At 41.7% G+C, this 24595-nt stretch overlaps 3 protein-coding genes across 11 annotated transcripts in view; all 3 read left to right on the top strand.

Annotated features, from left to right (window-relative positions):
* The window catches only part of LOC144003496 (tudor domain-containing protein 5-like), a 148044-nt gene extending 133871 nt beyond the window's left edge, over nt 1–14173 (top strand). For 2 of the 5 annotated variants that reach the window (XM_077499821.1, XM_077499820.1), the window contains 13 exons: nt 9557–9800; nt 9875–10050; nt 11415–11685; nt 11789–11856; nt 11956–12070; nt 12219–12400; nt 12482–12699; nt 12797–13006; nt 13093–13159; nt 13282–13476; nt 13555–13671; nt 13792–13844; nt 13914–14173. In XM_077499821.1, coding sequence (XP_077355947.1) covers nt 9557–9800; nt 9875–10050; nt 11415–11685; nt 11789–11856; nt 11956–12070; nt 12219–12400; nt 12482–12699; nt 12797–13006; nt 13093–13159; nt 13282–13476; nt 13555–13671; nt 13792–13812 — 1884 coding nt within the window. In that variant the 3' untranslated portion in view covers nt 13813–13844; nt 13914–14173. Of the gene's footprint in view, nt 1–7801; nt 8234–9556; nt 9801–9874; nt 10051–11414; nt 11686–11788; nt 11857–11955; nt 12071–12218; nt 12401–12481; nt 12700–12796; nt 13007–13092; nt 13160–13281; nt 13477–13554; nt 13672–13791; nt 13845–13893 lie in introns of those variants that run through there. The other 3 variants (XM_077499823.1, XM_077499819.1, XM_077499822.1) reach the window with 3 other exon arrangements.
* Nucleotides 14174–14690: 517 nt separating this feature from the next.
* On the top strand, nt 14691–18577 carry naa40 (N-alpha-acetyltransferase 40, NatD catalytic subunit). Of its 4 annotated transcripts, none has more exons than XM_077499829.1 (8): nt 14691–15084; nt 16039–16134; nt 16369–16406; nt 16507–16602; nt 16672–16830; nt 16900–16983; nt 17182–17259; nt 17330–18572. In XM_077499829.1, exons 1-8 carry the CDS (start codon nt 15079–15081, stop codon nt 17475–17477), a joined length of 705 nt encoding a protein of 234 aa, XP_077355955.1. In that variant the 5' UTR covers nt 14691–15078; the 3' UTR covers nt 17478–18572. The 4 variants fall into 4 exon arrangements, with proteins under 4 accessions (XP_077355955.1, XP_077355954.1, XP_077355953.1 ...); XM_077499828.1 differs by having other exon boundaries at nt 14695–15084; nt 16369–16421; nt 17330–18538; XM_077499827.1 differs by lacking the exon at nt 14691–15084 and adding an exon at nt 15138–15358 and having other exon boundaries at nt 17330–18577.
* Nucleotides 18578–18706: 129 nt separating this feature from the next.
* LOC144003497 (galactosylgalactosylxylosylprotein 3-beta-glucuronosyltransferase 3-like) lies at nt 18707–24178 on the top strand. Of its 2 annotated transcripts, XM_077499824.1 has the most exons (10): nt 18707–18861; nt 19375–19474; nt 19568–19739; nt 19801–19984; nt 20055–20216; nt 20293–20379; nt 20627–20830; nt 20894–20986; nt 22811–23314; nt 23778–24178. In XM_077499824.1, exons 2-10 carry the CDS (start codon nt 19381–19383, stop codon nt 23904–23906), a joined length of 1629 nt encoding a protein of 542 aa, XP_077355950.1. In that variant the 5' UTR covers nt 18707–18861; nt 19375–19380; the 3' UTR covers nt 23907–24178. The 2 variants fall into 2 exon arrangements, with proteins under 2 accessions (XP_077355950.1, XP_077355951.1); XM_077499825.1 differs by lacking the exons at nt 22811–23314; nt 23778–24178 and having other exon boundaries at nt 18711–18861; nt 20894–21383.
* Nucleotides 24179–24595: the final 417 nt, after the last annotated feature.

The raw sequence follows: 24595 nt of genomic DNA, 5'->3' as shown, positions 1-24595 counted from the left end.
CTTTCCTCAACACAAGCTACGAAAGTACACTTGTGCCGGAACCCAATCCAATTTCATTATTACATGAAAAGCTACGTTGTTGTTTGATATGTCCAGATAGTGAGCCAACGCATATATTTTACATGTCACAATGTAAAAAAGTGTATATACTGAAAAAATATACGTAGATATAAATATATAGAGAGAGAATTTACTCTCAAACTAAATGTGAAATGTGGGTCTGTTTCGTTGTATGAATGGCAACAGGTTTATTGAATCTTCTGCCATCTAGTGGAAGAGCATTTAATTGTGCTGCCTGTACTGTAGGTCATTGATAAAGATAGTGGAGCAAAGATACATAATTTTTGGCCATGTTGACGCACCCCAAAAAGATGATTAATAAATAATAAAGGCTGTCAGAATTCTTTCATTTGCTTTTAAAATCTAATTACTAATTTAAAATCCATTAGGGAGATATGACATTTTGAGCGTGGCTTTTGTTGTTACGGCCTCATCAGTGGTAGTTAAAGGGCAAAAAATGGCCATTGTTATTCCTCATCTGTTAACGTAAGAGCCAAACAATTAGATATTGGGCTGTTTTTGTGACATTTTCTAAAAGGAAAGTAGCCATTTTAAATCCAAACTCAAAAGATGCTTTCATAACTGTACAGCCCTGAGTTGTCAATATTGTGTGGAGTTTCATTATCTTGTAAATGTCACATACTAAGTAAAGTTTGTTGTTCTGCTTTTTTCAAGGCTAAAAAAAAACAGGCAGTGTTCCTTCATGTTTTGCTTTTAAAAACTCCCTCAGCATGATAACCGCTGAGGATCAATAGCGCCACATCGCCATGGAAACGACATGGATTGACGCGCCATGCCATGGCATCATGAGTGCAGGTGTTGCGATACATTTTCTTCGCGCAAAGTAGTTGAAAATTGCACTAAAATGTCTCACCTATAAAATCCTTCAAATTTCTTCTCTGAGAAGATTGCGACGCTCCCAAAAGATCCTCCTGCTATTTTTACCTCAAATAAACGTGACATTGAATGTGACAGTCGCTGTGATAGTGCATCAAATATTCAGTGTCCCAGACTGTGGCCCTCATGTTGTCTCTGAGTGGAACAAACAAGCAGCTTTGTGCCAGACGGGTGTCATCAAAGTGACATTCGGAAGACATTTTGAATAGATTTGCCTCTTTCGGGATCCTTTGGCTCTTTTTCTTTCAGTTTTGTGCATCATTTCACTTGAGATTTCATCATTTGCTTTTATCCACTTTTAACTTTGACTTTTGTTTGATACACAAAATGTCCAACAATTGTGATACACGCCAACATAAATGATGAGTAAATGCTACGACATGATAGGTGGAGCTAGTGTCTGAACAAAAACGTAGGCACGATATCTTATTTTTCAACTTTGCAAAGTGGATTACAGCAGTCATTTCGCTCATGTGAGATCAAATCTACAATAAATATATCTCCCGCTGTTACTCGACCTCTTTTTCTAATGACTTTCCGCTTGGTGAAAGAGCAGATGTGATTTGTGGAGAACGAGTCGTTTCCTCAAGTGTCGTAAAAAGTAATGACGTGAAACGTGAAATATGTCTGCCCGGGCGCCGCTGCCGATTCTCACTCTGCCCACATTTCCATCCTCGTGATCGCAACGCTGCAACGGAGGAGCGCTTACATAGACCATAAGAAGCCCATAAAGGGATTTTTTTTAAGGGTGCTAATAGCACGCAAGGTGAGAAAACAGAAAAATCTCGGCAATTCTCTCTGATTAGGGGGTCTTTTAAGATGCTAAAATTAGACTTCGGTAGTTTTTTTCTCTGCGGGAGAATTTCATTTGCAGTTTGCCAAACTTTGTTTGGAATATAGTAAACTGTACGATGGTAGTGGAAGTGGGGGGATTTGACCCCAGAGAACATGTTTTTGGTGTTGTTGTACTAAAATAAAGAATAATTGCACATCCACGACAGTAGGTGGCAGTGGTATTCTCATTGTCACAGACCACACAAGTAGTATTAGCTCGTCTGCAAAGGCGTACGTTTCACAAATTTTTTTTTTAGACAAATGGTGCTATTTATAGTCATAGCGGAGAGTTGGGGGAGCAAGAAATATTTTCTTCCTCCTTGGGGCAGATGTATAAAACAAAAAATAATAATTGAAAAGTGCTTTAGTAAATGTAAATCTATAACCACAATAATAAACATCAGGCCAGAGCATTTATTTATTTGAATATGACATTCTAATTCAGGGATGTTGTAGTTTGATCATTTGAAAATGTAAACACTGGCAGATATTTATAGAAATAAAATGTTGTAGATCGACGCCTTCTTAGTCTTAGCCAGTCTTTTTTTTTTTTTTTCCCAGATTTTTCAAGAAACACAAAAAAAAATAGCCATTTGCATCATGGGGAAATGATTTAAGCAAAATGTATTTTTTTTCAAAAAAAAAATGAAAAATAGGCTAAAGAGGGTGAAAATTATTTATATTTATCCCAATTAATGTGAGAAATGATGGTCACTGTCTTTACATTAAAGAATATCATTCATTTCTAATAACTAGGGCTAACAAGCAAAATAATGACTTATTTTGTGTGGGGTGGAGATTTGAACATAGTTACTTACAGAACAAAAATGTTAAATGTTGAGTGTGGGTGATGGTATGCATGGTGAGCAGAGAGCGACAAAGCCAGTGATGGGTCTTGCCAATGAATGTTTTGTGTTTTATTTATCCAGTGTTGGTCACTTAGTGTCTCAGAACCACTGAGCCAAAAAAAAAAAAAAAAACATGAATGACAACTTATAAAAGGAGTCCAATGTTATCAAAAGAAATGAAGTTAGTGACGTGACCGACAACCGTTATACTGTCATCTGTTGGAAGTAATCTGGCAGAGTGGGCACACGTTGTGAGGGCCGCCAATGGTTTCTATTGAACTTGAGCCATGCATTGGGAAAAAAAAAAGCCCGAATGAGTCATTTCTCATTTTCCATCCCAGGGTCGCCATTGTTCTCGTCCGTCTTTTCAAAGTGCACTTTGTCTCCGCGGGACCTTTCTTCCATCTTTTTCTCTGGACATTTTCTCTTTTTTTTTTTTTAATGCCAGTGTGAGCCATTCAGACACTTTGCGCTCTTTGCTCTCGCTGACCTTTCACTCCCACTCTTTCTTCCTCCCGTCAGGTTTTTGCTCTGCTTCGTTGCCCTCGCTTCATTCGACGGCACGTTCACAAAGTAGCCACAGCTTGACATTTAGTGGGGGACAAATGAGTGGCGGCAGTTATAGATTGCCACTGCGACGCTCCCGAGGGACGCGTATCGGGCTAATGGCGGCACCGTCTGCTCTCCTTTGGCCCGCCAATAATCAATAACCATTTCTTTCTTTTGGCCCATCCTTTGTTGAGCACAAGTACACGTCCAACACAGCAACGAGCACGGATGTGAGTTTGCAGGTGAAAAATCGGCGAGAGTGCGAGTGAAAAGCAGACTGGAAGAGAACATTATTTTACCTCCTAAATATTTGATTGCCGAATCATCCCCTTTGTTCCCCTCCTACCTTCTTACCTTTTCACTCGAAGCTTTTAGAGAAACTGAAAGTAAGTGAAGTGGCAGGATTTGGCGGGGGTTCCCTCCATGTCCCGCAGAGACTTTTCGCTTTTGCATTTGTTTGGATAATTGTTCGTTGAGTTGGAGTTTCCATTAAATGATTCAAAACAAAGTCTTAAGGGGTTGTAACGTTTTCTAAAATCTAGTAGATGTATCGCTTCATTTCCTGTGGTTGTGGTAGTGTATATAACCTGTAATTTTTTTTCCCCCCTATTTTGAAAATTAATCTGTATTGCGATAAAGAATATCAATTTATAATATTTTGGTCTTTACTTCTCGGTTAGCGTTAGCTTATAGGTTAACAATTTAAAGTGTGATTATTTTTGTTCTCACCTCTTTTTCCCCACCTTTTTTTTAATCAAAAACATGAAATAATCTGTATTACAAAAAACAATGTTAATACATAAATGTTTTGTTCTTGTGGTATAGCTTTACTTCTTGGTTAGCGTTAGCTTATAGGTTAGCAATTTAAGGTGTGATTATTTTGTTCTCGCCCCCTTTACCCTACTTTTAATCAAAAACATGAAATTATCTGTATTATAATAATACATAAATGTTTTGGTGGTATACTTTTACTACTCGGTTAGCGTTAGCTTATTGTTCAGCAATTTAAAGTGTGATTATTTTGTTTTCACCCCCTTTTCCCTACCTTTTTTTTTTTTTTTTTTAATCAAAAACATGAAATATAATCTGTATTACAATAAACAATATCAGTACATAAATGTTTTGGTCTTATGGGATACGCTTATGTCTAATTTAGTATTAGCTTATACGTTAGCACTACCTTTTTTTTTTTAATCAAAAACATGAAATAAATTCATTTGTATTACAATAAACAATATTAGATTTATTATACTGTACATCAACGTTTTGGCCTTACATTTACTTGTACGTTAGCGATCACGCCGACAACTACACAAAGTTTGAAACAATTCAGTTCAACTTTTCGTGTTTAATGAAACAATGATATGTAAACATCTGGACCACACTCTTTAAGCACTGAACTTACCTGTAGAGGTTTTTGTGTGTGTGTGTTTTGTTTTTGCCTTTGCAATTTAAAAATTGCATTCCACTACACTGCGATGTTGATTTGAATTCAGTCCAACCCGAGAAGGTCAAAGTATTAGAAACAGCTCAGTCTGATTGACATGACTCAACTGCATCATCAGAAGCTCTCCAGTGTGTGCATGCGTTGTCTATTCTGAGTGAGTGGAAGTCTGTCACTCACCTTCTTTTCTTTTTCTCTTCTCCGGTCCCTCACGGGCAATTAGATTTGACAAAGTGGAGCCACATTTTAATGCGAGCAGATATCTTTTCCTCCCCCTCGGCTCGCTCGTGTTTACTTTTTACTAGCTGGCTTTAATGTAGTCAGGCTGTGCGATTTGTGACTTTGACAAAAGTTTGCCAGCTCTAAGGGCATATACATTCTTACCTCTCTGCACTTTCCACCCGATGACTCACTCGCGCTTTAAATCACCTTGGGATAATTCGCCTTCCAGCGACCCACCTCCGCCCCGCGGCACCACCACCCACTTTGAATTCCCTAGAGAATGAATGTGCTGTGTGTCCGCATACAGCGTGTCGAATGAAATCGGTTCTTTCTTAAGCACAACAAATTACAAGCTTGTCTGACGAGCTTCCTGGGTTCATTTTAAATGTATTTATTTCAGTATTGCTGTACATCCATAAAGAAAGAAGGTCAAGCAGTTGTTTGAGAATTTTAGTTTATTACACAATACTTAATGGCATTTTTTTGTCTTGCACTTGACAAATACTCGCTGTAGTTAAAAAATAAATAAAACTAATACAAACTAAACTAACACTGACAAACTGCTCTACAAATTAATCTTAAACCAGGGTGTCAAAACTTTTTCATTTGAGGGCCACATACAGAAAATCAGAAGGATGCAAGGGCCACATAATGTTATGAAGAGAAATTGTATTTAGTCCGAAAAATTGTACAAATAATTTATTTTTGCTTTTGCATATTTAGGAAAATGCTACAGTATATAAACCAATTTATTTGTAATATGGCAGTAGGGTTATTATAGTTTTGGAATTTTTCGGTTTACTTAGTTTTTATTAGTTTTCAGGGTGGTTCTGTTAATTTTAATTAGTTTAGTTCTTTAAAAAATATGCTTAGTTTTATTTTTTTATGTTTCAGTATTAGTATTAGTTTTGTTTTTTAAATGTGATTACTTGTGCACAATATTTAAAAAACACCATGGGAGCGACGTCATCTGAAGGTGCTTTTCTATTGGCTGCTGCTAGATGATGTCACTTCTGTGTGACATACTTTCAAACGTCATTATTCCGGATGATATCAAAAGAAATGTACTAAAAATCACATTTTAAAATCATCCCCAAAGGCTCATGCATTAAATTAATTACCAAAGACTAAAACGAAGCACGTTTGCTATTATTATAGTTAGTTTTAGTTAGTTTTGTAAACATAAAATGTAGTTTCAGTTAGTTTTCGTTTTTTTTAAAAAGCATTTTCGTTTTTAGTTTATTTCGGTAACAATATTGTTTTGGAATTTTAGTTTTAGTTTTTTCATTAGTTTTCGTTAACTAAAATAACCTTTAATGGCACCTGTTTTTCGATACCCTCCCTTCTTACTTTTACCATCTCCAAAAAGTTTTGTTTTATTTTTTTTTTTTAACTGAGTCAAATGCCATTTTTAGCATATGTCGCGGGCCACTGAAAAATGGACGGCGGGCCGCAAATGGCCCCCGGGCCGTAGTTTTTTATGATAGGCTTGTATTGGCTGAATAAAATAATTACAGCTTAGAGTGAATATAAAAATGATAAACAGTGGTGAAGGTTAACTTGTAGAAAGAACAGAAAGACCTTGGTGTAGTTCTGGACTTGACGCCCTTTCAAGCATATTCTTCCTCAAGGTATGTTAACGCCATCTTTCTTTGTTTTGTGTCTTCTTAATGGCTCATTTGAGCTTGACAAAGTGTGCTAATATGAGAGCGTTTGATTGATTTGGCTTATTCTGTTGAATCCTTCGGCATGCGTATTGACCCGGTGTGTGGCTGCTCATCAGCGTGATGATTTATCATCCCAGTAGAGGCCTGGCTGACTGGCAGTCACTATGCTTTGTTGCCTCTCAGACACGCCTCAGTGTAACTGGGGAAATGTCACAGCTTTACATCCAGCAAGTCAATTTGGACGTGTTTGTTTAGTTGTTGTTGTTTTTTCTTTGATCCATTGCCGCTCTTCCATGTCCTCCCTCCTTCTTCGCCTGAGATTTAGCAGTGTTCACAATAATGTTATTGCACATCAAAATATGTATAATTAATATTAATTAGGATTAGTTTAGTGAATGCAATTTAACTAAAAGTTACATGTAAATAAATGGAATTGAGATGGAATTAAATGGAATTCAGTGATTTGTCTTGAAACACTTTTGAAGATAGCTACTGAAAACTTTAGAGTGCCTAGTTGTCTGCCGCGAGTGCACGCATGTCACACATGAGAAGCCAGAGGAGCGTAAACATGCAGCGTGACAGTCTGCATGGGCGGGGGCATGGCCGCGTTAGAGTTCCTCGTTGTTACGGTGTAGAAAAGCCGCCTCAGCTCTTAATTGTTTTTTTTGTTTGTTTTTGTTTTTTTTTAATAGAGAAGAAGAATTTATGTGCAATCTCTAAAGAAGACAATAATTAATTCAAGCTACTGATCCAGTTTTCTCAATGGCTCTTTCTTGGTCAAATGACATGCTGTAACTGTCAAAGGATGTGCTTACTCGTGGTGCCATCATGAGAACGCTTATGATTTTGCCACCCGGAAGTATCTGACGTCATTGTGACTTGTCCTATTGTTGGATATGTTCACATTTGTGGGCATCCAAACAATGAAGGTGTTGGCGCATAGCAGCCAGGCCTCGTTCCCTCCTCCCATTCACAAACTTCCAGCGCCATCAAGTGGACATCCCTCGAATTACAGCGTGGACCATTTCAAAACAAAACGATGAGCTTTTGAGAGCACTTAATTCCTTCGTTTTTTAATTCATTTATTACTTGTGGTTTAATCAATGACAGTAATGTAAGCAAGCACCCTCCGCCATTTCATGTCCTTTCTCACCAACCACTCCAAAGATTTAAGGGCAGCGGCGTGCTGGTAATGGAGCAGATAAATCCCTTATTTTTTATTTTTTTTTATTTTTTTTCTTTCTTTCCCTCATACACATGTAAGAACGATAAATGTTAGTCTTCATGGCCTTGAATGGAATGGAGGATGAATTAATCTAACCACATGATACCCTGTAGGCTTAATACGGTATTCGGATAAACAGCCACTATAAAACAGGTTTGATTTCTTTGGCAAGTTACAGTTTTTAATTCACCTGTATAAAATTTAATGCACAAATACATTTCTCCAATGAACTGGCAGCTAAGTATTTATTTATTTATTGTTTGTATTCTTTTTTGTACGTAAACGTATAAGGCTTTGAGCGTTACTGTGTGAAGTAAATAGTGCATGCAGTGGCCAGGTTGCTTAATTGAATGTAGGCTAATTATTCTTGGCCCTCCGCCCAGCCTACAGCGATGCGAATCTTGTCGCCGCTTTTGGGCGAAGCCTCGGTCGTGACATTCATTACTTGGAATAAGCAGCAAACACTAAGAGAAAGAGCACTTTAACGGTAAGTGTGTTAAAGTCCAAGAGTCTTTAGTGGTAGTCTTGATGCGTGAATCGGTCGGCCTACATTTGCAAGGAGTTGGCAACGCTAATGTTAGCTTAGCATAGCAGGTGTATGCTAGCCTGGACAAGATCCCAAGTTACAGTTCTTGTCGTGTTGACTACTTTGGAGAAACGTTTGATTGAGAAAATGAGCATTATTTTGCCAACTTTTTGCTAACGCGTTAGCCTGAATAGTTCATAGAATGCAAATGGCTTAACTGTGGATTATGCTCACCTCTCAATCTATTGATATTATTTGAACTGTGTTAAGGTTATAGTTAACGAAATATATGCAATTAAAATTGCAAACGTAAAACGAAAAACGTATTCTTAAAAAAATAAAATCTTTTTGAAAGAAAACCAAGTGAAAGTACATCTTACCTGTGTAAAACTAACGATAGGCTAAAAAACATGAAACAAATAAAAACTAGCAAACTTGTGCTCCAAACTTGCTAAATGTAAAAACAAACAAAAAACTGAAGTATAAAGAAAAACCCAAAGCTGTAAACCTGAACTGTGCTCAATTCACTATTGTGGAGTGCAAGTCATTTTTTATGACACTGAATGCAGCACTGCAAGGAAGTATTGTGTTTATTTAGTTAGCAGTCACATTTATTTAGTCACAAACATGACTCTCAGTGCTTTACATGTGTAAAATAAAGTTTATTCAGTAAATACAAGGAGGAAAAAAACAACTAAATAGGGGTGGGCGATATAGATCATCCTCGATATTAACATCAAAGTTGCTTTCGTAATGTGCAATTTTACGTTCTCAAGAATAAAACTCACAAAAAGGGACCCGTCCAAAAACAAAAGGGTCCATGATTGGCTGCAAAGTAGGAGGATATGAGGAAATCCTCATTCCCCGAATCAGCGGGAACAATTCAGTCACGAGACACTGATACCAGCCGAGGGAACACAACATGTTTCAGTTATGAAAGACTGTCCTATCTCTGCAAATAATTTAATAGCAAGACGCAAGTCCACATTCCGAGCCTGGAGATTATTCGGGGTTTTAACAAGACTGATGTCGGTCAAAATAACATTGTAAGACGAAAGCACGATGAAGATCAATTCGCCGACACTTGTGTTCTACCACGAACCATTTGAAGGATTTTGTGACTTTGTGACTCCACAAGCATGACTCACACTAAAGAAAAGCTGAAAAACACAATCACGAAACCCTCGCCAAGTTAATCAAACATGCACTAGCTGTCAAAATATGGCGGCTGCATTTGTTGTCACTTCGTTTGTTCTCACCTTTTTTTCTCTCTCTCTCCCACAGATGTCAACGCACAAGACGAACAAGGAACAGGTCTTAGCTCAGCTCAAGAAGGATGTGCGCTCTTTGCTCATTTCATCTAAAAACGGTTTGGGTCCCAACCAACTGGTGCGGGACTACGGCAACATGCTTGGACATCCCATGCCGCTGCAACTCCTCGGCTTCGGGACCATTATGGACATGGCCATGGCGATGCCAGACGTGATTTCAGTGACCTATGGCATCAATGGTTGTCCAATCCTTAAAGGTAGTTGACAGTCGATCGCGGGATATTTGTGAAGCCTGTAGTCCTGGACAAGTGTATGCCTGTGCCTTTCGCAGCTGTGAGTGACACCTCCACCAAACATATTGAGCAGCTGGTGGCCATGCAGCGAACGCCAAAGAGAAAGAGCACTGGCTACTCCCGCCAGTATCAACCAGCGCCCATCCTCTACCGTCGAAAAGTTTTTCTTTCCCTTGAAACTTTTAGGGCACAGCTGCAAATCATCCTTTGTCAGGTAATATGTATCCTGATGGTGGTGTTTTTTTATGTTATAAATATTTGTATTTATTATGTATTTTAGGCTACCTTCACACTGCAGCTCAGTTCCGATTTTTTTCCACAACTATCTGATTATTTTCGTGCAGTGTGAACAATACAATTCCGATTTTTTTTCACACGCGACCTGGGCCTCTTTCGTATGTGGATATAACAGTGTTAACTTTTTATTTGTCGTTAATTTAATCACACTTGAAACATGAAGCATAAAGTTGACATTTATAGCAGACGGTTCATCACGAACGGCGATGACGCGACGCCATCTTCCGTAGTCGTCGTAATGAAATGAGGTCGAGGAGTGTCCCCTTGATTTCCCCAAAATGTTTTACCTTTTCCAACCTCGCTACTGTATGAGATGGGAAAAAATTGTCTGATTTCTGTTGCTGTTTGTAAACACCACTTTCATAACTGACGCACAAGGAAGCCAAGGACAGCAGCCAACCAGGAGCGAGCGTGAAAACAGTCCAACCAGGAGCGCAGGCGTTTGCACAGCTAAATTTCCATAATGTAACCAGACAAGACACATGAATCGAAATCCTAACATGGCCGTGAAACGAGTCCACCAATCAGGCACAGCTAAATTTGCATATGGCACTCATAAAAGTCACTTGCCGCGGTGGATTGGCTGGAGGTAAAACGTTGCAAGTCGGGACCGTATTTACTTCCGTGAACACTGTAACATGACGACGTCGTTTTGGGTGTACGTCACTCAGCGTGCGAATCGCATCACGGGCACGTTGCGTTCACATTAGAAGTCACATTTGTTTTTATAATATGAATGAGTACATAAAAAGATTGGATTTAACAAGAAACACAGCTTTGGGCATCATGCCCTGCAGTGTGAGCGTAGCCTAGTTGTTACTGTTAATTAAATATATATCATTTACTACAGTGGCTCTTAACCTTGTAGGAAATATTGAAGTTGTGCTGGACTAGAATTGCTCAACTTAGCATTGTAATTCATGCAGTTAGGACGCTGACTCCCATCACTCAACTCTATATTTATAGAGCACTTTAAAACAATCACTTCCGTTTTCTTAAGGTGGAATCCAGGCGAGGGGCAACAAATACAATGAAAACAGCAGAGGCCCCAGAATGGAACCCTATGGAACACCATACGTTCCGTTATACATGTGAATTCATATTGCACATATTCAATCATCTGACCACTTTCATTTTTTTGCCGACGTAGTTAGTATTCACTTCCACGGGACCCCTAAGACTAACTCACTGAACCCAGTTTAAGAACCACTGGTCTACTGCATATGATCGTCTTATTGTATAACTTTTTGTTCTATGCCATTAAAATAGTGACTATTCTAGGGACCTGTCAAGTTGTATGACTTGAGTTCCTGCTACCTGCGATGCTTTCGCCGCCCGCTGAACCCCCACAACTTTGGTTTCAACACAGTCAGAGAAATGCTCGAGGCTGTGGCAGATCTGGTCTTCGTCCAGCCCACCAACATGGGCTTAATTCTCAGCCTGAGACGCAATGACAGCGTGGTGCCGTTCTATCAAGCCGGGTTGTTCTACACGCCCAATAGGTTAAATAATATGCCACATAGAAGAATTGTGAAGCAAGGAAAACCATCAGGTGTGTTTTCTTCGTAGGAATCCAGTTATATATTTACGATTTCTCAATTTAACTCCTCTCACTGTCCTTGAAACCACCTCATTCCATGTTCGCTATGAGCCAGCGCCCGCAGCGGCAGCAGAGAAGGAACAAGAAGCGGATCCAGACTTGGATCAGAAACCGCTGCTGGAGGTCTGTGCTTAGAAAGCAAGCCACACAGAGGGATTCTTTTTATTTGTTTTTCTTTGTTTTGATCTGCTTTGGGGAATTATAAATTATGTTGCTTGGCAGAAGCCTTCGGGCAAGGACGTGCCACTGATCAAGAATAATCACCTACCCACACAACCAGCAGAGGGCGACAAAGGACACTGTACGGTTCTCATGGGCTCTGACGGCACTGGGGGAGGTACAGTATGTGCTTGTATCTGTCATCAATAACTATCCATCATATCCGTATACTGGGATCAATCAGATGTATTTTTTCAACTTGGTTTGAGAAAAAGCACTGATATTGATCATGTCTGGCTTAGTATGTGTTACCATATGCAATGCAGAAAGTCTCTCGCGTGTCGATTCAAGCCAAATGGACAGCATTGACAACGGTGTCACAAATGCACACGAGGACAACTTAGCACCACTCGAAGGCAAAATCGAAGAAGGAGATGATTGTTGTTCAGTGGAGGCCCATCAAGATGAGACGTTAGACACCAGTGAGGATTTCCACACCCAAGAGGAGGTGGGGTAAATAACCCATTTTGTTTGTTGAGGCTGGTGAGTAGCGAATGATAAGTTAACACATGTGCCGTTTCCATGTCAGAGCCCTGAAAAAAAGCCAGACACCGAGGTTTGTCCTCACCTGGACGTGGCCCTGGACGACGTCGTACGCAATCAGCGTCTCAAGCGGCCCACGCGGCACGACGTTCGCAAGGTCATGCCCATCCAGGTGGAGCATGTCGAGTCTCCGGGACATTTCTACATCAGCTTCTTCGAGAGCGACGAGTCGCGCGCGTTGCTGGACATGATGTTTGAGATGAGGTGAGGGCATCAATTCCTCCGTTCTCAAAATGAAGAGCGATTTTACATATTGAGCTCCAGAAATGGCATTCTCTTGTCATCATCCCGTTTCCTCCAGACGATTTTACAATTGTCCCGAGGTGTCAGAGCTCTACCGACTCCCACAGAGATTCGTCCGACGGGGCCAAGCTTGTTGCGTGTCTGCGGCGGGCTGCTGGTTCTACAGAGTGGTGATACAGCGGGTTGCCAGCGCCTCTCAGGTGGAGGTGTACTTTGTGGATTACGGCAAGACCAGCATGGTGAACTCTGACAACCTGAAGTTCATCAAGTATGCTGATTACACAGGAAAAGCGTTTGTGGTCCATGTAGCCTATTAGAAGTCAGCAAATGCCATGTTTGTTTGTTTTTTCACAGGATGTGTTTCTCCAATCTCCCTGCGCAAGCTGTCCCCTCCACGCTGGCTGGAATTAGACCACTAACTGTAAGCATTTATTTAATATCCTCATATCCACTTTTCACGTTCTGCATAGACAAACATGTTAGCATTAAACTTCCACTTAAATTATCAATTAAAAATTAAAGTATGTGTGCTGTGGCTCTGAGGGTGCGTGGACCCCCGAGGCCATCGCTTGCTTCCAGAGCCTGTGCACGAACCACGTCCTCATGGGCGCCCTCGAGTGTTACACCGGAGACGTGCTGCAGCTCTCCCTTTACAGCACGCACACAAGCCGGGATGTCAACATCCACGACGTCATGATAAGCAAGGGCCACGCCGTGGCCTGCTGGCCCTCAGACAGGGTCAGTCACCGATATTTGTGTTGAGGTTTCTTTGTTATCACCGCTGGCTAATTGTTGCATGGCTTGTGCCTCACTCAGATATGTGTGAGGAACAGCCCCGTCAGTTTGTACCTGGGAGATGACACGGTTGACCTGAGAGATGTAGAGGAGATGTCGGACGAGATGCCGTGCTTGGAGCTGATCACGGAGGAGCAGGTCAGCTGTTTGAATGATTGATCGATTGATTGAAAACACAACTGGTTAGCCTGCGAGTGAACCTAACGCACATAAAGTATATTTTGAGCAGAAAACTAAAATATTTTTCTTGTTCAACAGTGGAACGCCTTGAAATTTTGAACGTGGCCCAAAAATCCAGAACTTTTCCTAAGGTACTCATGCACACACAGATATGATTATTTTATAGTCATTTTGATGCAGTGTTCTCCTTTGGTGTCTAGGTATTCAGGTGCGAAGGTTTGGAAGCTTGTTTCCTCCGTTTGGAGCCAGTTCGTTAAGCCCCTTCGTCTTCACTTGTTGGGCTAATTTCGTTAACTCCACTGCAGAAAAAAGAAAATGCTTTGTCTTTTTTCTTTGTTTTTGTTTGGGTTTTTTGTTTGCTTGTTTTTTTGTTTTTTGTTTTTACATATTTTTAAAGTTGAAGCACTGTTTTCTTCATGTTTATATTGTAATATTAAAAGGAGAAATTATGTATGTTCCATTTTAAGCGGCCTTTTTGTGAAGAGGTACTGTACCTGTATGGCAGGGACGGGGAACTTTGGCCCTTAACCACATTCTGAGTTGCCCCTTGACCAAAAAATCAAAAAAAATCTTCACGCTAATAATCAAGCAATAGCGCTGATGAAAAATTGTGGCGTGATTGATCAGCATAAAAGAATACAAAAACCCTTCTTTATGGAGCTTTATTTAAAAAGACTCACAGAGCAGAAGTAAATGGCATGTCATGTCATGTCATAGCTTATTTTCTTGTAAATTGCATGACAAATGCAGAGTGATCACTTCCCAAACAACACAAATTCGCGCTAGTGCGTGGGACGTTCATTTCTCCGTAAATGAAAGTATCCTTCTGGTACGTTACCATTTTAAAATTTAAACATCGTGGGAAAAGAAACAAAAATGAATTGGAGTCATTGTTGTGTCGAAAGTGATCCAGCATTCGAAAATGAGCGCATATTAATTTATTCTGAAGTTGTTGCAAGAATGTCCATTTGTGGGATTTTTAAAGTCGGAGTTTTGGAGAAGCACGTGAACGCCTCACGGTTGAGCGGCGGGGAGAGCGTCGTAAAGAAAGGGCGAAAGCAAGATGGACCTGAAATAAATTCAATCCCGCGTTCCTGGCGCCCATCCGACAAAGGGAGAAATTACACTTATATAATTCTAACTGAGCGCTGATTCTTATTTGCGAATAGCCGCACACTGCTCCGTGACCGCGGGCCGGCCGGCACTGTAGTCAGTTAGCCTCGCTAGCACGGAAGTCATTGTATTCTTCAGCGGCTATCTCGCTCGTTCGCTCCCCGGCAGCGACAGTCAGGCGCACGGACCCCGCAACAAAAAAGGAGCGTTCCCCGGGGGCGGTGACGGAGCACACGACGCGGACGCGGCGAGATGGGGGTAAGTGGCACGAGCTGGCTCAATCAGATTCAGAAGGACTGCTGCTGTTGCTGTTGCGTTTGCTCGTGATGGCGTGAGAGTTGAGAGCGAGCGAGAGAGAGAGAGATGAACTTGATGAGAGGGGGGAGAGAGAGGAAGAAGGGCTCATGGTAGTAGCCTGCTTAGCATGCGGGCTAAAATTAGCGCTGGCATGTTTGCGGTTTACACCACCGGGTGCCTCATAGCCCGCGATGCCACCACAACACTTGCTTCCAAATTGCAAGTACCAATGCAAGTAAGCCCACCCGCCTGCACCACTGCTGTACTTTGCGGTGGCAATTACGTCCTCCACTTGCACTCTTTGCTTAAACCCATCCACGTGTTCCCACACATTCTGAGCTTATTACGATCTGAGCCAAAGTGGTCTCCTCGGTGCATTCCCACCTTTGCCTCCCGATTGATCTGGAGGACAAGTGCTTGTTTGTTTGCATACACAATAAGCATGCACCACTTATGGCAGTCTGAAACGCTTCATGTAAAAAAGCCTTTATGTCGCTTAAATATACGAAACCATCGTCTAGCCATAGAAAGAGTTGACTCGATGTCGGAAAACTGATCATACGTCACCAGAATTTATGTGGACCTCTCTACTTGAACTACTGCCATCTTCCTTTCCATTCTACCAAGCTTAGGAAAACACTTAATTTTAATACGCCAAACTAATGGGGTTATCATGAATAATTTCATAGTTTGGCGTAGGTGCATGTACATAAGTCGATCACACTTAACTGACATTAATCATTTTAGACTGTCCCCCACTTACTTAAAGTGAATTTCTCTTGGGAATAAATAAAGTATCCGTCTCCAAACAAATGACCTACATTGCTCGTCACTAAGCTCGGTTGCTCTCGCTCTCTCCTGGTCCATCATTGTGAGAATAAAGATAATTATGCTGTTTTGATGGTCCCTCCCCAGAGGAAATCCAGCCGAGCGAAGGAGAAGAAAGCGCGGCGTCTGGAGGAGAGGGCGGCCATGGACGCCGTCTGTGCCAAGGTGGACGCTGCCAATAAGGTGACTTGATTGGGGAGGAGGGGGCAAGCGTTGGAGGGCTTTGTCAGCATCACTTTGATGCAGTAAATAATTGCGCCCGTGGGAGTGGTCTGGCTGCTTTACAGGCACGTCGTTCCCATACTGTAGTGCCTATCAGCAGATGTTGCTGATCACACACCTTCAAAATGCTGGAAAATGTTTTCCATTGAGTCCAGCTGAGCTTTTATGTATAACATTTGTGGCATCTTTTCCCAGCTTGATGACCCGCTGGATTCCTTCCCAGCTTTCAAAAAGTACGACAGGAACGGGTCTGTATTTTGTGTGTGTGTGTGTGTGTACCACTCCATCGCCGATCATTTATGTGGTGCTGACCATTTGCATCATCCCATCCAGACTGAACCTGCAGATCGAGTGCAAGCGAGTGACAGCCCTCAACCCGTTGTCGGTGGAGTGGGCCTTCGAACTCACCCGAGCCAACATGCAGACGCTGTAAGCATCCACGTTTGGTTATTTTTGTTTATAAAGCGGACAATTAAAAATGTGCTCCCATGCCGCCAGCTACGAGCAGAGCGAGTGGGGCTGGAAGGAACGCGAGAAGAGGGAGGAGATGAACGACGAGAGGGCCTGGTACCTGTTGGCCCGCGATGGAGACTCCGCCCCCGTTGCTTTCTCTCACTTCCGGTTTGACGTGGAGTGTGGGGAGGAGGTGTTATATTGGTAGGACGCCATTTGTTGTCCTGATGTCCGAGGAGCTGCGCTGGATATAAACTTGTGAACATGCTACAGCTACGAGGTGCAGCTGGAGAGCAGAGTGCGGAGGAAAGGGCTCGGCAAATTCCTCATCCAGATTTTACAGCTCATCGCTAACAGGTAAACGGGTGGGAAGACATTTCCACATTGATTCCGCTTTTTTTTTTTTTTTTTTATTGGTCGTCAAATGCAGTTTGACAAAAAATCCTTTCAGTACCTTGACTTCAGAGTGCAGCTTTTGCAATTTTTCAGTTGCAATTTAGTTTAGGTCAGTATTTAGTTTTTATGTTTTTAAAAACTCATGTTTGCTTTCTGCAGTACGCAGATGAAGAAAGTGATGCTGACAGTTTTTAAACACAACCACGGTGCATACCAGTTCTTCAGAGACGCCCTCCAGTGAGTACTGCGCCGGAGTACGAGAGCATCGCTGCCTTTTGTTTTGAATCCCCTCCACTTTTCCCCGCAGGTTCGAGATGGACGAGACCTCGCCGAGCATGTCCGGTTGCTGCGGCGACGACTGCTCATACGAGATCCTGAGCCGGCGGACCAAGCACGGTGAGGCCTCGGTGGGCCACAGCCACGGCGGCGGCCATTGCGGCGGATGTTGCCATTGATTGTTTGGCCTCGATGGGCAGCGAGGAGCAAAATGTATGCGAAAGCTAGAGCTGCCTCTTTTCTTTGTTACAAGCCATGGATGGCGGAGTTTTTGGTTCCAGTTCTCGATGTTACAGAGTGACGTTTGTGATTTTCTGCTGTAAAAGCGGCATGCAGTGTGAGCTTCAGTTTGTTTCATCTTTTCCCATCATCTCCTTCTATCCAAGACGACAAGTGGCTCCACACTGAGCGTTCTTCCTCTCATTGTCACAGTATTGAAGGTTAGTAGCCGCACCCGCCTCCTCTTTCCAGGTGAGCCCTCATGAAACGACGTGCGATATCTTCAAGTCATTTCTGACTCATCGCAGCGACACTGTAAATGCACATCCTACCTTTTTCTTTTGTTTAGCATGAGCTCCTTGTCAGTTTAACAGATGGAGCGAGCCTTCTATTGTTAAGTTTAAGTCTTAAGTATGACAAGTGTGCCACAGTAATGCTGCTTTTGGAACTTTGCAGCAGTTCTATAGTAAATCCTCGATAGGCTGACGGCGCAATTTCTTACATGTTCACCACTAGGAACCTGCGTCATGAGTGGACTCATTGCCAACATGCCTTTTCACCCCCTTTAAATCCCAGGCTTTAATTTTGAATGAGCTGGAAGTAATTCATATGTCTACAAAGCCTACAGGGTACATGCATTTTGAGTGCTTATGTTACACTATTTTATCAACAGTCCACTTTTAAGTTCTTGTGAATAGTTGTAGTTGCAATCAAAAAAAAAAAAAGAGCCCAGGACATCCTCCTCTCATGTCTTGTTTTCTTTCAAATGTGATGCTTTGAGCACTGATTAGTCCTCTTGGCAGGTGAGTGGTCTTTAAAAAAAAATAAAAATAAAAATGTATGACTCCTATTTTGGTTTGGAAAAACTTACATAGCCACTATTAAAACAATTTTTTCTTGGTCTCTCTATCCTTATGTATATAATATATTTGTGCTCTTATGGATTCCATCTTGAAGCGAAACTTTTGGAAACATGATACTTTCACATGAACTGACTTAAACCTGTTTGAGACTGTTGATTACCATAATGAAAGGGAACACAGTCATTCTGCCTTGTCAGTGTTTTGTTTGTATGTTACACATCCAATAAAGCTGTTTCTCTTTTCGTAAGACAAACTATTATTTACTTATTAGTCAATATAACATATTCTAACTATACATGTATATTTAAGAGTGTTGGAAGTATATGCGCATGCGTACTGTTTCACTGGGACGGTTTATTGTGTGGCACCCAACCCGGAAGTGGTTGGAATCCAAATGAATGGATCTTCTCACGAAGATTTTTGCCACAAAAATGACGTGAAGTCTTCGAGACCTTGCAAAAAGCATCAGCTACGATAATCTGTAGGTACATGCATGTGTCAATGTACGTTTATTTCGGTGTACAAACGTCCTGCTAAGCTAGCTAGCGTTAGCGAGGATGTAATTCGCCATCCGTAACGTCACATTTGTTCATAGGTTTCATATGCATTCTGCTCATTTTTAACAATGATTTAGTCTTTCGGAACTTTGGAGCATTTGATTATTTTAAAAATTGGTTTTAACACGTTCCTATTGTTAATCGTTTTAATTTGCAATGGTACAGATAAAACCAATTTTTTTTAAAATGCATATGACTTGTGACATGAATCCATCCCAGCCCCCAAAACCAATGTTTGAAAACTGTTTTTAAGTAAAGGAAAATGGCACAGTGTTGGGAAACAAAATATAATGTTAAGAAATAAACGTTTTTTCGTGCATGTCTGGAGGTGAGTTTTACCCTGAGTGGTGAACAATGAAAGTACATGGGCCTTCGTGTACCACTACCACGTATATTGTGTACCTAATGAAGTGTCCTCTGCACATTATGACGTTCAGGGCACGATGGCCACGAGGATGAGGCTGAAGCTGAAAACGGTGTTTGTGCTCTACTTTTTGGTCTCTCTGCTGGGCCTCATCTATGCACTGATGCAGCTCGGTGAGCAGACTTAAGACTCCAGCTGGTCTATACAGAATAAATACTGAATGGATTTGAAGAGAGTCATCTAGTAATGTCTTGTTTTGTCCCGAGGCCAACGGTGTGACTGCACAGAGCACGACATACCCAAGGAGCGAACCATATCTCGACTGCGGGGGGAGCTGCACCGTCTCCAGGAGCAAGTGAGGAGGTTGGAGGCCACCAGGCAGCCCAGAAAAGAGTCCTACCTGCCCACCATCTTTGTCATCACGCCGACATACGCCAGGTAGCCTCACCCCTTCACTTGGTTCGAGTCAACCAACAGACGGCGTTCTTGTTTGTTCCAGGCTGGTGCAAAAGGCTGAGCTGACCCGCTTGTCCCAGACCTTCCTTCACGTGCCACAGCTTCACTGGATCGTCGTGGAGGATTCCCAACACAAGACGCCGCTTGTGGGACAACTCTTGGCCACGTCCGGCTTGTCCTACACCCATCTCCATGTGGCCACCGCCAAGGAGCACAAACTTCAGGAGGTGGAAGTTTGTTGGATGGCACACATCAGGTGCTAAACTAACCATCCGTATCCTTTCCTTTGCTGCCCAGGGGGATCCGAGCTGGCTCAAGCCTCGCGGTGTCGAACAGAGGAACGAGGCCCTGCGCTGGCTCCGGGAGGACAGGATGGCTCACACGGACGCACGCGGCCAGGAGGGGGTGGTCTACTTCGCCGACGACGATAACACGTATAGCCTGCAGATATTTGAAGAGGTATGAACGGTGACACATGTTCTTGTCTAGCACAGTCGGCTGCTGTTGATGTTTTTTGGTATTTTCGTCCTCTCAGATGAGGAGCACACAGCAAGTGTCGGTGTGGCCGGTGGGGTTGGTCGGAGGGATGAAGTATGAGAAGCCTGTCGTGGAAGGAGGAAAGGTTTGTTTCTAATGCAACAAAAATATGATTTGTATTAGTAAAGTGATTCAGTTAATGATTTGGTCTGAAACGTGTGAAAAATGGGCAAAAATATTGCTAATTATTTTCCAAAGTAAAAGCAATTGTTTTTGTTTTGGTTCAGCGGGTTCTGAGCATTTGGAAAACTTTGAATTGGGGAAAAAAAAAAAAGTATAAGCGAGTAATTTATTAGTTATCGATTAAACCTCTTGCCGATGTTCCATTGTAGGTGGTCCGCTTTCACGTAGGCTGGCGTCCCAGTCGTCCCTTCCCGATGGACATGGCTGGTTTCGCCGTGTCCCTCAAGTTGCTTCTGGCCAACCCGGACGCTCGTTTTGATGGCAACGCACCAATGGGCTTCCTGGAGAGCAGCCTCCTGCAGGGCCTCGTCACCATGGACCAACTGGAGCCCAAAGCAGCCAACTGTTCCAAAGTAAGCGGTTTTGGGAGGACCTCCTATATATCCCCAGGCCGCAACCTTTTCATGGTTTCACAGGTGCTGGTGTGGCACACGCGCACGGAGAAGCCCAAGATGAAGCGTGAAGATGCTCTGCAGGCTCAGGGATTGGGCTCAGATGCGGCTGTTGAGGTCTGACAAGCAAGCAAGCACGCACGCACACACACATTCACAAAATGGGGAGTCAACTGACTGTAAACTAATTCCCCATTCATACTCCCAGTGGACCTCCAGTTAAAACTCATGCATGCCTTTCTTATTTTGCATGATCCCCACACAGTTGCCTTTAAGTACAACCTTATTTCTCAAATAAAACCTAGGAGAATCTAATCAGACAACACAAGCTCATATTAAGCTCCAATAATAAACTTTAGGACTCTCCCGGGCATAGCTAAATGTACAGTACGTAAAATACAATGGCTGGATATGAGTGATGGCTATTTGTGTATATAATGTGTTATTTATTGTTGTAATATTTGCTCCTTACATTGTACGCTAAGTTATTGACAAATAAACTAGGTCAAATGTTGTTTTTGTCATTCTTTATGAACTATTTTTGTGATGTGTACTTGGGCAATTGCATTTTATTTGGTTTTGTTTGAGCTGATAGACACAAATCGATGACCACGCTACCACAGCAGCAGTAATATCAGGTACACCAATAAGCTTCATAAATATTTTTGAAATCTTTAAACAGGGTTTCTGTGGCACTGAATAAAATTCCTAGAGGCTTTAAAATTTTAAATAAAGTAATGTTAAAAACGTTGATGCTTTAAGTCACAACTTTGTACAAATGAGTCACTATCTTGCTATTTACTAAATATAAAATTGCTAAATAGTATTTAGCAATAATAAATGTGATTTAAAAATATATTTGTGGGGGCTGGTGACTACTGTAGTTACAATGAACAATGTGGCCTGGAATCCACAAGTTGCTTCATATTTGAAAATAGTAGTTACTGTTCCTGTCACCAACGTCCAACATGAAACACTAATGCCACCTAGTGGCAGAACATTGCACAAGTCTGACTCGATGTTTCACACACCTTTTTAACTGTTTAGTATACTGAAATTTAAAATAACTATTAATTACTTGCTATAAACTTTCTGTATCACTGACCTAAAATATTAAACCACATTAGCATTTGGTAGCCATATTTGTCCTAGTTATGTTGAGTATGAAAAACTTGAAAAAATATATTTTATTGTATATTTGGAAACTATGTGTGCTTAATTGTGAGTTATCTATGGAAATCATGCAATTAAGTATGATTAAAAATTGTAAGCGAATGACAGCCATAATATATAAACAGTGCGTGAGATATGTGTGTATATGTAGTATGTGGACATTAAATTATTTTTAAGTTCTATTAAAATGGCTGCAGAAACCCTGTTGACTTTGAGCTCTTAATAGGAAATTATTACAATAATATAAGTATATGAAATGTGATTTTACGTGTGTTTACTTTGACATATTTTAGGTTTGTGTAAAGTGGAACTTGAGTCTGCTTGACAGTCGCCATGGAAACCTGCTTTCTGCATCTTTTTTTTTTTTTTTTTTAAGTATACATCAACTCAATCGTTGCTTCTTTTTTTTTTTCTCTCTCCAGTGTGTATGTGTGGCTGGCACACGTGCATACAGCTCCCTACCCTAACACAGTTGACATTTGTCGTTGTGTGTCTGGGGCGTTCCAAGCTCCTGAGTTATTCATTCACAAACCCACTCAGTTTATAAATGTGATTGTTTGTATCTAACACATGTCCAATTTCCTCTCATTGTCATCTTGTGTGCTGAAACTTATTTTTTTATTTTAGTCCTCCTTAGTTTGATTAAGCTAATCTTGGTGCTACCTTGAAACAATCTCAACTTTGCATGTAAAATGAGTGGCGATAGTGTTGGCGATTGTGTAACTAATCTCTCCCTCCACTTCCCGCCCCTTCCTTTTATCCCCCCAGAGCATAACACTAGATGCACACAGAGCTCGAGCTAGGAGGATGACTATTAGCAAGGACTCCAGAAAAAGTTCCGTGCGGGGCTCCATCCGAGCCCCCAAGTTCCTGGACAAATCCAGCGGCTTCTACGACCGCCTGGATGAACCGGAAAGTGCACCTCTGGAGGACAGTTTTGACGAAGAGAGTGTCATGGACGTGCGAAGTCTGTCGGAGGACGACGGCCAGACGCTCCTGCGCGGGACGCCCAGCGGCAGGTGGAGGAGAAGAAGCTCCAGGAGGAAGCAGAAGCAGGGCGGTTCTCAGGAGGCGTCACCTCTGGGCTCCGCAAGTCTGGGCGTCTCGGAGGTGCCGCAGCAGGCCCCCAACCAGGAGGACCCGCTCACGCACTTTTCTACCCGGGAAGATGCTGATGACCAAGTGCTGATCCGAGACAAGAAGAGGATGAAGAGGGAGCAGGAGGAGGTCATGAAGGTGGTGAAGAGGAATACGATGAAAACGTATCGCAAGGTGAAACAAACATTTCAGAAGTTGCATCAATCGGGTACCATTTAGAAATGTCATTGCTAAAGGTTGAATCTCAAATGACAATATGGTCGTAAGTTCATTTTATGTGGACAGAATCATTTTGATTATCATGTTTTATAAGTCATCAAATTAATATACAAATATGTATAATTGTGCCTATGCTTGTGGTTCCCCACAAACAAGCACGCTCCTTGGTGTAGGTAATAAATTCCATTCCCTTGGTGAAACGCTAAGCCCTGGAAGGTTACGTAAGTCACTTTGGGGAGGAAAGTTCACAAGATTGGACTGTGACTCCATGCGCTACCATATGGAGCGGGGTCGAGGTCCATCGGCCACGTATATCATGTTCAATGACGGGCAAATCATTGCGAACCTTCACCTGAACATTCCACTCGCTTATCCACAACAAATGGCAAGAGTTACTCTATGATTTTCTTTTTCACAGGCTGTGGACCAAGCTTTTCGTCGAGGGTGGGAAGTGTTTTTGGCCAACATCTACAGCGTCACCCTCACGCCCGACTATTCGTCCAGAAACAAACATCAGCGTAATGTTGTGCTGGCTGAGTTTCAGTAGAAGCTCGGCAGAAATTAACACCGAAATGGACCTTAATCATTATGCAGTATTACTTTCTGATTGGATTATATTTACCATGACATCAAAATCCTAATTATTTATTCTAGTTATTCATTTCTTATGTCAGGTTCACTATTTGGAGCTTTTTGCAGGTGGAACACAATGAAAACACAACGTGTCGACGTGTAAATGCCAAATAAGCAATGACTGATTAGTGGGCCAATTTTGACTGTTTTGTGACATGTTGTGTGTAATAAATATCAAACAGACTGTCTTGTTAGTCGGAAAATATTTCTGTTATCGTTTTGGTAAAGGGTCTTTAACCTTGAGCGGCAAAACGGGAATGGATTTAAATGATTTTATTATTACTATGTGTTAGATTCATTCAAAGCAAAGATGGTCTACACAAAAAGAGGTCAGACGAAATATGTGCAATATGAATTCACATGCATCACGGAACTTAGGGTGTTCCGCACTCCGCAGAATTCTATTCTGGGACTTCTGTTGTTTTCGTTGTATCTGCTGCCCCTGGGTTCCATCTGTAGATAACAATTTTAGTCCAGCACAACTAGCTATTGAGCAAAACTACAGGAACACTTGCATTGAGATGGGGAATACAATAATACAATGCTATCTGATTTCATGGTGATGATAGCCAGATATTATTATTGATATCGCCATGGTATATG

Source organism: Festucalex cinctus, chromosome 16, assembly GCF_051991245.1.
Source record: "Festucalex cinctus isolate MCC-2025b chromosome 16, RoL_Fcin_1.0, whole genome shotgun sequence".
NCBI lineage: Eukaryota > Metazoa > Chordata > Actinopteri > Syngnathiformes > Syngnathidae > Festucalex > Festucalex cinctus.
Note: the sequence above shows the minus strand (reverse complement) of the source record. Positions and strands in the feature narration are given on the sequence as shown.

Coding starts and splice junctions, on each gene's coding strand:
- naa40 (XM_077499826.1), top strand. CDS start 15,251: ATGCGGGCTAAAATTAGCGCTGGCATGTTTGCGGTTTACACCACCGGG. Junction 16,422..16,506: donor AAAAAGTACGACAGGAACGG/GTCTGTATTTTG, acceptor CATCCCATCCAG/ACTGAACCTGCAGATCGAGT. Junction 16,603..16,671: donor CGAGCCAACATGCAGACGCT/GTAAGCATCCAC, acceptor CCATGCCGCCAG/CTACGAGCAGAGCGAGTGGG.
- LOC144003497 (XM_077499824.1), top strand. CDS start 19,381: ATGGCCACGAGGATGAGGCTGAAGCTGAAAACGGTGTTTGTGCTCTAC. Junction 19,475..19,567: donor CTATGCACTGATGCAGCTCG/GTGAGCAGACTT, acceptor TTTTGTCCCGAG/GCCAACGGTGTGACTGCACA. Junction 20,987..22,810: donor GCTCAGATGCGGCTGTTGAG/GTCTGACAAGCA, acceptor TTATCCCCCCAG/AGCATAACACTAGATGCACA.